A 12,501-nucleotide genomic window follows, 5' to 3' on the forward strand; every position below is an offset into this window, starting at 1 on the left:
GCTCAGTTCGACTATAAGTTTATTGAGATCGGAGTTGAGATGGTATCCGAATTAATTTTTGAAGTTTCCAACTTAATTTTTGCCTCGAGATTCGTGCCCGAACAAGATAATTTTTTGATGATACATGAATTATAATTTAAATAATTATTAAAATAAAATGATAAAAAAAGAGAAATTATAAAAAAGAAAATAAAAAATAAAAAAGCGAGATATAATTTCTAAATATTTTTAATAACTTTACACCTAAAATCCTGAATCTTAATATATTTTAAGTTTTTTTTATATTAATATAGTTTTAAAAGCTAAAGACTTATGCAGGAAAAGGCTCAGGCGTAACTCTTTAACTCATTGAGCTTGGCTCACGGGTCAACTTGACTCACATCCCTAATTTCAACTTTAGGGTGTTTCACCATAAAAACTGATGTGTTATAAAGATGTAATTCATCTTGCTTTCAAAAAGAATATTTATTCCACAAAGAACAACAAATCTCATTTCATTTGAAATATTCAAATTGTATAAAATTCAATTAATTTGACTTTTAATCCAATACAAACAACACAATGTATATGATCTTGCCATTCAAACAGAGACAGATCAGTAATATAATTGTAATGCACTGCATACTATCAGTGGAAAATTATAAATATTTCTTGTGCGTGGAATCAAACAAAACCTATGCAGAATCCATTAAAAAGAAAAAAAGAAATTTCAAGGAAACTGCCCAAACACAAAACTAAGCTGATTCTAACTACATCTGTAGACTAAACTTCCACCTTTCTAAATTAGTTCAGCCGTTTGTAAAATGGCTGAATCACTGAGGTTAGATAAATACACAAATCTGGATTAACCAAGTTGCCTCTAATGAGATTTCAGGGCCATAACCTATCAACTGCCTCTCATATCCTGCTTGTTGTGGCTGAAGTAAAACGCCAAGAAACAAGAAGGGAGAAGAAGCTAGTCTTGAACTTCAGCTGGGCAGAACTGCTTCCACACAGAGATCTCTTCCTTCTTTTGGACCTTCCTAATTCCCCCATAAAACCCATCTTCATTCCCATCTTCTCTATATTCTTTCCGATTAATGATTTTCCTCCTCCATCTTGATCCTGGAGCGTAGTGGTTGAACTCCAACACAATGGTATCTGCAATTGAAAAAACTCAACAATGAGGTTCATATCCATATTTTGTACTTGGACGTTCATATTCATACTATGTGAAATAACGCAAAAGCTGAAAATTAAGAAAGAAGAAGAAATGAACTGGAAATCAAGCATTCATAAATGCAAAATGGCCCATTTTGCTGATCATTTTAGCTTAGGACGCCTAGTAACATGAACATATTGAAGAAAGTGTTCAGCTCATTAATTTCGCTCCGTGAAGGTTATGATGTGTTGGAAAAGCAAAGTTTGATTTTCATATAAAGTCAAGTCCAACTCAATGACAGTTTCCAAGACTTCAATAAGCCATTATGGTCCTTGTGCATGGCAGCACATCTGCTTTTTTAATCTAGTTATCAAGATCTGGGTAAAAGAAAAACGATGGATTAAGCCCTTAACTAAGAAATAAGTGTAGTACCTTGTGGTGAAACTTCAAAATAAAAACTAAAATACAAACAAGTAAACGAGCGGAGAAGTCCATAAATTTGCTTTTGCAACCACACAGTGCAGTGCTATTTCAACTTAGACAAACTCAGAAAGACAAGTTGCTTGCACATGCACTCTTTTTTTATAGGCAGGTCAGAACTGAGAGGTTAAAAAAAATTGGCACTAAGGTACTGGTAGGCGTTTGGGTTTCTTACTGATTCTTAAAGCAATTTCTAGTACAAAAAATAAATTTTTTTTACTGAAATCTGCTTTAAGAAGCAATAAGAAAGCCATCCCAAACGAAACATAAATCTGATATTTGTGGTGCTAAATTTAACATATTGGTACTTTCAAGAATTTAAAGATGAAGGATGTTAAGGAGTCCCTGGTAAAGAATACAATGCAAGGATCGAGTTAAAATCAATTTGCAGAGACTTGGAAAAATGCTTTCCAATAAGCAGAAACGCCTAGGAATTATCAAATTGGAGGAAAAAACAAAGAAGTTTCTTATATAGTATTTAATCTATGGATTAATGAAATTGCAAACATTTCCTACAATAAGGATTGAAACCTGTAAATTTCTCCTGAGCTCTATGCTCCTCAACGATAAAAGTAAATCAATCAAAACGGATAAGATATGTACCGCTAGCATGACAACAGCAGCGATGTTCATCTCTGTCACAAACTTCCAAATGACCAACAACTCCATACCACCAGCCTGCCAAACAAACGCAAGTTAATTGTAGTAAAAAATTTGGCTGAGCCAAAAATTTTATGAAGGCCATAATGCTTGGAGTAATTACCGAATGGGAACTTTTTGTTCCTTCTCCACTGAATCTCAATATGATCACCAGGATTCAATTCAGTTAAACAGTCTGAGATGTGAAGATCATGAGCCGAAGTACCAATAGGAGCTCTTACTCTCTCCCATGTCACTTCCTCTATCGCTGGAACTCTTTTACCATGTGGTGGATACCTATCAAATAAGAAAAGCAACAACATCAGATACAAATTACCTATAAAGATATGTCTATCATGTAAAAAGGCGTTTGACACAACTAACAAAGGATAAAGAAGAGTCATTGAGTTTTAACATTTGGTTCAGTTAAGACAAATTTACACACACATCACATACGTAATATTCGAATCCAAAATCGCTTGGTTGGTAGCCAAAGCTCCCAACCAACAGATCAAGAACCATAAGTTGATGAGACAGCAAATAAAAATCCCATCAGAAAGCTAAATCAGTTTCGTTTGCAAGATAATTATGAAGAAGGAAAAAATAAGACATGATTCATACCTGGCATAGAACTTGTTTGTGCGAGAATTGTAACTAATCTCCGCATCATAACATGACAGCAAAAACCCAGCATTTCCATTCTGCAAAAGAAGCACCAAAACAAGACATAATATTAGCAGAAAAGTACCATGAGAAAGATAAAATTATCTGAAACCAGGAATTAAATCACCATTACCATACATAAAAATGAAATAATAATTTTTTTTTGAAACCATAAGGAGTGGCAACTAAAATATGAAAGAAGCAGAAGATTTCAGCCCATCAATCAATACCTCACGATTATAAACCTGAGCTGGAAAATAGAATCTGCCACTCTCTAGCGCCTGATAAAAAGAAATGAGCGAATCGACCGGCAAAATTCTCCAAGGCTTTCTTCCATCTTCCATCTTGCGCTTAAGCCATGAAAGAGGCCACAAACAACCCAACCACCCCATCCACCCCTTCGATCTAACTCCTCCGGTTTCCTCTCCAACGTCAAAATCCCTCCTTAACGCAACCTGCATCTCCCACTTCCTCCACGCCTCTTCCCCTACAACTCTGCTCCACTTCTCCTTCATATGCCTCTTCCATAAATGATCACTCGTGCACCTCTCCCTCAAATAGCTACAAACGCCAGACATTTTGCAGAGCTCGGCCGGCGACAGCTTTTCCAAAATGCATTCTATTGTTAGCTCTGGCAGATCAAGCATCGTCATCGTCGCCAAAGCTGACTCGGCAACTTCCCCTCCAACTTCACCCTGTAAGGAACCGCAATCCCTGAAAGGCATTGCAGGTGGAAAATTGAAGTTTACAGTCCTTGATATGCTCCAGTTCTTGACCCACTCAAAAGAGTGGTGCATGGCTTCCCGGCAGAGCAAGACTGCCAGAAGCGCAAGTTCATAGACCCATGAAGGGAACACAGGCTTGTGAGGAAGAGGCCTGATGAAGAGAAGCAGGAAGGGAAGGAAGGGTTTTAGGAAGAGAGACATTGGCAGTTCTTGTAGCTGAAGCCAATGATATTGTGAAGAGACAGTTCAGGGTTTATAAGAGAGAGGCTTGTTTGGTTTGTTGGTAGTTGAGAGATGGTTTGTATTAGGTTAACTCCACAGACAGCTCATAGGCCTACTTTGTGAACAAGTGAAAATGAAGAATATTTTAAGGGGGTTTACATATAAATATTTAATATATTATTGTTTATATTTAATTATAAAATATGTAAGTTTTTTAATTATATTAAAATATTATTAATATTTATTTTTATAAAGAAAATACATTTTTATTAATATACTTGAGACATTAAATTAACATATAAATAAATAAATAAAATTATGAATTATGTATATTAATAAAAAAGCTTTTATGATATGCATGTAAATATTAAAAAATGAAAAGAATTTGAATTAAGGGTTTATTTGGAAAAGTTACAGTTTTTTATAAATTTAAAAAATAATTTAGCTATTCTAATAGTAAAAAATAACTTTTCATCCTAGAAAATTTTGAAAAACAATAAAGACATTGTAAAAAAAAAAATTATAATTGTTATTTACCAAACAAAATAGCAAAAAAATTATCCTAAAAAAATCTTAAAGGTCACAAATTTGTGATATTGCTTATTATTAAAAAATATTAAAAATAATTTTCATCTTAATAATTTTTAAAAATTGATATATGATGATGCCAAGTTTTAAATTATATTTTGAATTGAATACAAATATATTATTACTTTATTAAATAATTTAAAATAATCATTTTTATTATTTTAGAATTTTTCTAAAAACTAAATGATGAACCATTCACATGTAGTCCAGATCCGATTTGCCACGTCTGGTCCAGAGAGCGGCTGCCAGAGAGGCGCCTATTTATCATCAAAATAAAAGCATATAAAGGGATAAAATATTAAACTATTTTGACTTTAATAGAAGGAAATAATTAATTAATTTGATGCATACATCAAATTTGGAAAAATATTTTTCGTGATAGGAAGAAAATGGAAATTCGTTCGAAGATCATACGTAACTGTGTAGCTCATTTTGGTTTCTCAAAGAAGAATGAGTTTATTATATTAAAATATAAAGGATATATAATAAAATTATGTATATATTTTGCCGGTTGAACTGCCAGTTCAATATGGTTCATGTCTAAAGAGATTTTTATAAAATTCCGGACTAGCTGGCGGTCCGATTCATGATTCAAGCAGTTGAACCAGCTGGTCCGGTCCGATTTTTATTATATATATATATAATGTTAAAAAAATATATTTTTTATTATATGTATATAACGTTTAAAACATTATATTTATTTATGTAAAGTCTAGCTGATGACTAAGAATCCGTTTGAGACAGCTACAGTGTTTTATAAAAGTGGTTGTAAACTTATAGTAGAGAAAGTAGCTTTTTCAAAACATTGTATAAAGCAGCTTCTTAGCATAAAAATTATTTAAAAGCAATGAAAAAATAGTACAAAAAAAATTATGGTTGCAGTTTGAAAAATAAAACAGTGAGAAAACTGTCTGAAATGAAGCCTAAATCACATCAAAATATATAAATATCTATATTCACCCAATCAAGCATACATCATAACGGAGGTTTATAAATCTCAAAGTGGCCAAATAGTTTAGTTAAGAACTTTTGAAAATAGCTAAAAAGCCATTTAAACTCCAATTATTGTCTCTTATAGTCAAAATGAGTGTCTCAAGAAGATGAAATTGATATGAATCTAAGATCAACCAATTCTGGCATTACTAAGACACTTAAATACTAAGAAAATATTATATAATTAAGTTGGATAAACACATATCATACTATAGAGTATTATAATTTTCATTTTAGATGATCAAAGTGTTCATTTCTAAAAAATTATGACTAAGCCTCAATTCTATATGTTTGTGGAGGCTATGATCATGTCACAAGAAGGATTATAGGGGAGAATCCATTACTTCAACGACAGGCACTCTAATACATGTATCAATATTGATGTTGTCATTCAATGTTGCCATAAAGGCCGACGCCTATCATCATCAACAATATCAACATCCACAAATCCCTAACATCAAAACAAATGCATATGCCCTCCATCACCAACAAGATAGGCATCTACCATCGACACTAGTGGCATATTCATCATCAACAATAAGTAGAATGCTTGTTATCGATAGTAATGCTGACACTCTTCATCTTCACTAAATTAGATTATTGCCTTCTTCGTCGTCATTGATCTTCTAGCTTATACGAAGAACAAATGATCAAAACACAATGATTACTAGATGACATGTTCACCTACTTTAGACTCCTCCTAATTATATTTTAAATATAGTCTTTCATAATATATATGTCTTCTAGATGCTTATATATATATGTCTTCTTCAACCAGGTAGAAGGATGTCATTTTAACATACAACTTACACAAATGAATAATTTCAACCAAGCTATATCTCGTGGTCTTTCTCATTCTTGAAATTTTAAGTTACTATCATTTTTTATTATTTATGAGATTTTCATACTATAATAAGTTGATAAACTCTCTATCATAAAAAATATTTCTACACGCAACAAGAATGGTATATATATATATATGAGAGAGAGAAGGGATCTTGAAATATTGAGGCAAAAAATGCTATAAGAAAAGATCCAGAATAAAATAGAAGAACTATTCAAAGTCTTATCCAACCCTCTGTCTCCACCTCATTGTCCTAATTAATTAACAAAATTATTTACTATTATCTGATAAATAAATACTATCTAATGGAAATAAACAATAATTTTTAAATCAAAAGACAAAAACCTTTTCATTTTATTAAGCATCATTTATGTTAATTGAAAAGTATGAAGGGGGTCTTAATCTAAATGGTTATGTGGTGATATTTATTTATTAAGATATTTTAATATGATATCGATCCGAAAATGTTAAAATTCATATCTCCATCATATGATTTATATAAAAAAAAAAATTAAAATATCATTTGTTGAAGAGCCTATATATTAATAAACCCTAATAAATCAAGGTAAGGATCCTCCCTTCCATTCTTAATAAATTTTAGATAATAATTAGATATTTTACAACACTTTTTTCTCAAAAAAAAAAAAAAAAAAAAAAAAAAAAAAAAGAAAAAAAAAAGAAAAAGAAAAGCAACCCTCAATGTTCCATATGTCATCATATACACAGAAGTAAACGTTGAAACTTTAAGTAGATATCAAAATGCCAATTCTTATTTTTTAAATTTGAAATCGTGTAGGTTTTTATTTGGTGGTCTAATTAAGGATGAAATAGAAACAATAAGAAAATTTTGTCTATTTCAGTACATTATTTAATTGTGGATTTTAATAATTTTAATATCCCTTTTGATGTTAGAATTTTGAATGGATGAAGATTTACTCAAGTAATATAGTTTTATGGAAGAAAATTAGGCTTAAAATAATTAAATTGGTCTGTTAGACTTTTTAAATAAACTCATTCCTTTGATGCAAAGGAGGACTTGTTTCTATTCTGATTGCTTTCCCTTGAAGTTCATTTGGTGAATCAAGACCCTTTAGGGTCAATGACTTGAGCTATTGATAGTCTTTTTTTGGTGGAATTATTACGTGCGGTGACCGGATATTATCCGGAGGCAAATCAGGGTGCGCCATATCATCATTTTGTTGTGTACTGGTGACATGGCACATCCTGATTCATCTTCGAACGGTTTGATGACTGAACGTAATAATTTCTCCCTTTCTTCAGATAAGATAATGTAATTGTATAGTCATATGTTTTTATACATGCATTTTCAAGTACCTAGCAGGTTCTCGCAGGGCAACTCGTTCAAGGTAGTCACATCATCTTCTTCAAGTGCTTGCAAGCATGAGATGCGACTCATCCAAATCGACGAAGTCTAAGGGTTAACCCAAGCACATATATTTGTGCAATATCTTCCGGATCATTTGCCATAGAAAGAACTATCAAACTCCCACTGATAGCTTCTCATCTACCATCTGCTGTATTTTAATGCATTTAAATTTCATCATAAAAAAATTGTATTAAATTATCTAAAATACATTAATTTGATAGATCTTCAACAAAACATTCCCTTGGTCATTTTTTTTGGGAACAAGTACCTACCCGTTGCCACTTCAAAGAGAACGTTTGACGGCGTAATTAATCTATCGGCAGAACCTAACGAGACAACCCACCAGCATCAGACCTATATTTTTTTTGCCTCAATGAAAAGGTGAGGCCTTAGTTAAATTACAATCAGCTAAAAATGGCCCTCGCCGACTGTCACCACCTTACAGGCTTTCAGCTGTCCATTAAAAACGACTGAACAAATTCAACTCTAATAACTAAACTTTGAGTGGCTGAGAAGCCACAGAAGACTACGAACAACATATAGGAAAAGGCAAAAAAAAAAAAAGACCCTTTTGTCAAGTATCACCCTAACAATTACATTTATGATGGAGGTGCCAAACACAGCCTACTTTGCAGGCTAATAATATTACATTAAATGCCAGCATTAAAGTCAACCAACTTCTTTTGCCATTTGTCAAGAGGAGGAAGAAAGTGCTGTATTTTGTTATAAGAGAATTTAAAAGGATGAATATTATTTTCTTATATATATATAGAAAATTGCATATATTCAAATGTTTATGATTTAATTTTTTATATGTATTTATTGGACACTTAATATTTGAATTATATCAAAATATGTGAATGAAGAATTACATTTTATTCTAGAATAATTAAAAGTTTGTTTGGAGAGCTGTATCTTTTTATAAAGTTGATAATGAAATTCTTATAAAGAAAATAATTTAATTATTTTGATTTCAAAAAGCAACCTTTAATCATACTTCTTAAAAAAAAAGAAAAACAAATTTGTTTGGAATAATTTTCTTACTATTATCTATAAAAATTTTTAGTACTAACATCTGTTAAAAGCAACAAAAACATATGATCAAAAGCTGTTCTAAATAGACCTTAAATTTTGCGATATCTTTGATGTGGTTCAAATATTAGAATATTGAATAACTTAATATAATAATTTAGATATTAGATAAATAAATCTATAATGAATTTATTTTATAGGTGTATAAACAAATAGAAATAATTAGATTATTAGAATTTGGGAGCATCATGCTATGATATCCATGTGCCATTATGAATGGAGATATTCGAATGGCTGGCTGGCAATTCTCACCAAATTCCCACCGGTGGCATTTAATATTATGCGTCTATCGATTCTCGAATTTTTTTAGTTTTTTTATTAATTTGAATTTAATTTCTCCAAAAATTAGGTCACAATATTAAAAGAAAGTCATTTTTTGTAAAAAAAAAAAGTTAAGGATTTTTTGAATGGTGGTAGAAATAAAATTGAATTAAATCATAAAATTGGGTAAAGCCTTACAACAACAATAACATCAAATATTTATCCACTATGTGAATCTTTTGTTTTTTTTTCCGATGTCCTATTAGGAGTCAAAATCTCATTTACTTTCTAAGCAAATCTTATTAGATCTAGCTCTGCATTTTTTAACATAGGATCATAGGTTGTATCTAATACATCTACTCTCCAATCGAGTAATCTAAAGACAAATGTTTTATGTGACCATGTCATGATATTGGTTCGAATATCCTCGTCTCTTCAGTGGGGAAAAATAAGTATGAGCCAGATGTTGGTGGGTGGTTTCGTTATGTTCTGTTGAGAGGTTAGTTACATCATCATGTATTTATTTTAAAATGACAGCGGATAGATACTCCAGTAATTAAAAAAAATGGTAGTATAGATTTACGTGTCATTAAATTTGTACTGAGATTCTCACCCCCATGACAAATATATTTTTTCCTAATCTAGTACCCGCCCTAGCCCCGAGCCATCCTGTAACAAAAAAAAATTCCTATTCTAATTCCTGCCCCAGGCCCGACCTAGTTTTCCCACAGAAATAAAAATTGCTATTCTCATTCCCACTCCAGCCCAAACATTGCCAAAAAAAAAAAAATGCTATTTCCGCCTCAGCCCAGCCATCCTAAAAAATTTTCCTTCAGCCACCTTATTCATTTGGGACGACTTTCTAACTGCTTTATAAAGCGACTTTATGATACAAAAATTAAATTTTGTACCATAAAGCCGTTTTAAAAAGAAAGAAGAAAGACGTCCCAAATGAAGCCTTAGTCTAGCCGTCCCTGAAACTTATAGTACCCCTAAACTCGCTCACTCTGCCTGTAGTTCCGACCGCCGACTTAGGTAGGGGTGTAAATGAGGGGGAATTATTGGGTTCGAACACCGGGCATCATCCAGAGCCCAATGAAAATGGGTCACATCACCTCTTATTTTGTACTGAGATCCGTACTGAGCAGTACCAAACATAAGCTTTGTTCGGTTTCCGAACCCAATAATCTCCTGTAAATGAGACAAGTTGCCTTGTGATTCGGCTCGAACTCAACTTGATAACGAGTTTGTGAGCCAAACATATCTGGCTTTGAGCTTGACAAGGCTTGAGTAGTGAGCTCGCGAGTTTACATGCAATAGTTGTTAGGACTTTTTCTGAAAAAGAAAAAAATAAATTTTTAACTATTTACCAACAAAAAAGATGCAGTAATTTTGTTTGGGGTGGGGACTTATGGGACTAGCCCCTTAAATTACTAATAAAAAAGATTACAAACAAAAATCCCAAAAGAGGAAAGACAAAAATAGAAAATTACTTATGAAAAAAATCAAAGAAGCATATGGTAAAACTATGCAATAGATTGAAAAAGACCAGCGTAGTAGATACTATCCGGCCACACTAACTACTAGACTTAACCCTTATGAAATGATGTCTTATGTCTATATGTTTGGTTCTAGAATGTTGAATAGGATTCTTTGAAATGCAAATGGCACTAGTGTTATCATAATAAATTTAAATGAAGTGCTAAACCTAGGATACAAAATTCCTAAGTTTTGAGTTCCCAAGAGATATCTCAAAATCCTATTCACTGCTTTCAAATGTGATTCTTTTGGATCTGATTAAAATCTAGCACACAAACAAACATTGAACATAATATCGGGTCTGCTAGCATCAAGTAAAGCAATGATCCAATTATTCACCTAAATTTCTTTTGACCAACAGATTTTTCCTTTGGGTCCTTATCCAATTGAACTAAGGAAGATATTAAAAGAAAATATTTTGTTAATTAAGGAAGCCACCATGTACAAATGTATCCAGCAAGGAAAAACTTTCCCAATAGAGGCCTTCCAAAAAGAGATGCAAGTGTTTTTTATACTAAATGCCAAGCTGAGAATAAGAGTTAATGCATCTCAAGATAAGGGAGGTAGAGTAAGCATGACAGAGAACCTTAATGGAAGGAAGACTAGTTCCACCATACAGTTTGGGCAATAAAGAGTTCTTCCAAGAAATAATTTGGAGCTTCCTATCCTTAGTGTTATCATAACCCGAACCGATATGACCCGAATCAGAACATGTCATTTGTTCAAATTTTGTCATATGCTTCTTCAATCCAGGCCACCAAAGCATACCTTTCAAGTCTTCATACATCTTACTACTTTTTGGATGAAAAGTATAGCCTAAATATTGTTCCTCATATAGAATCCTAGCTCTCATATCACCAACTGATGGAACCCATATTCTAACTTTGCATAAAATGACACCAAAATCAGATAGAGAGAGTTCAAGTCTTTTACCATCCTTATTATGATCACTTAACTTCAGATATTCTGTATCTGATTTTTGAGTTTCTTGAATTCTTTCCTACAAAGTAGAGTAAATAATCATTTGAACTAATAAATATGGAGCTGCATCAACTGATATTATCTCTATCTACAACTTCACCAAATTTGAATAAGGGAGTCTACACATGTAAGTGATGAAAGAGAAGTACCTGATGACTTCCTACTCAAAGCCTCTGTTACCATATTTATCTTACTAGGCTAATACAAAATAGACAGATCATAATGCTTAATCAACTCAAGCCATTTCTTCTATTGCAAATTCAGACCCTTCTGAGTTAAGATATACTTTAAACTCTAATAATCATTACAGATCTGACATTTGATTCATACAAGTAGTGCCTCCAAATATTTGGTGCAAATATAATAGCTGCTAACTCAAGATCATTAGTCGAATAGTTCTTCTTATATGATTTCAACTATTGAGATGCATATGTAATAACTTTACCGTGCAACATCATCACACATCCTAATCCTTTAAGTAAACCATCACTAAAAATCTAAAATCCATATGTACCTAAAGGGATACTCAAAATCAAAACAGAAGTCAAACGATCCTTCATCAAGTGAAAACTCTCCTCATACTCTGGAGTCCACATAAAAGCCATTGATTTTTTGTTAGTCTCATCAAGGGAAAAAATGCAAGAAAACCCCTAAAAAACTTTCAGTAATAGCTAACCAAGACTACAAAATTGTGAACCTCTAAAACTATAATAGGCCTTGACCAATCAGAAATAACTTGAATCTTTTGGGAATCTATTGAAATGTCTGCTTTTCTCATACCGTGTGCTAAAAATAAAATGTTACTCAACCAAAACTCACACTTTGAGGACTTAGCATATAACTGATGCTGCCTCAAAATCTCTGAAGCAATCCCAAAGTATGTTGCATGCTCTACTCAGATTTAGAATAAATTAGAATATCACCTATAAATATGATCACAAACTAG

The 12,501-nt window shown here is 32.2% G+C and overlaps 1 protein-coding gene across 1 annotated transcript; it reads right to left on the reverse strand.

Moving 5' to 3' along the window:
- Positions 1–516: 516 nt before the first annotated feature.
- On the reverse strand, positions 517–3,897 carry LOC110099558 (F-box protein At2g26850-like). Its single transcript, XM_020826749.2, has 5 exons — positions 3,154–3,897; positions 2,882–2,961; positions 2,385–2,557; positions 2,225–2,299; positions 517–1,140 (listed from the first exon to the last, which is right to left on the reverse strand). Exons 1-5 carry the CDS (start codon positions 3,847–3,849, stop codon positions 956–958), a joined length of 1,209 nt encoding a protein of 402 aa, XP_020682408.1. The 5' UTR covers positions 3,850–3,897; the 3' UTR covers positions 517–955.
- Between the last annotated feature and the right edge of the window lie 8,604 nt (positions 3,898–12,501).

The sequence above is a fragment of the Dendrobium catenatum genome, unplaced genomic scaffold (genome assembly GCF_001605985.2).
Source record: "Dendrobium catenatum unplaced genomic scaffold, ASM160598v2 fragScaff_scaffold_897, whole genome shotgun sequence".
Classification (NCBI taxonomy): Eukaryota; Viridiplantae; Streptophyta; class Magnoliopsida; order Asparagales; family Orchidaceae; genus Dendrobium; species Dendrobium catenatum.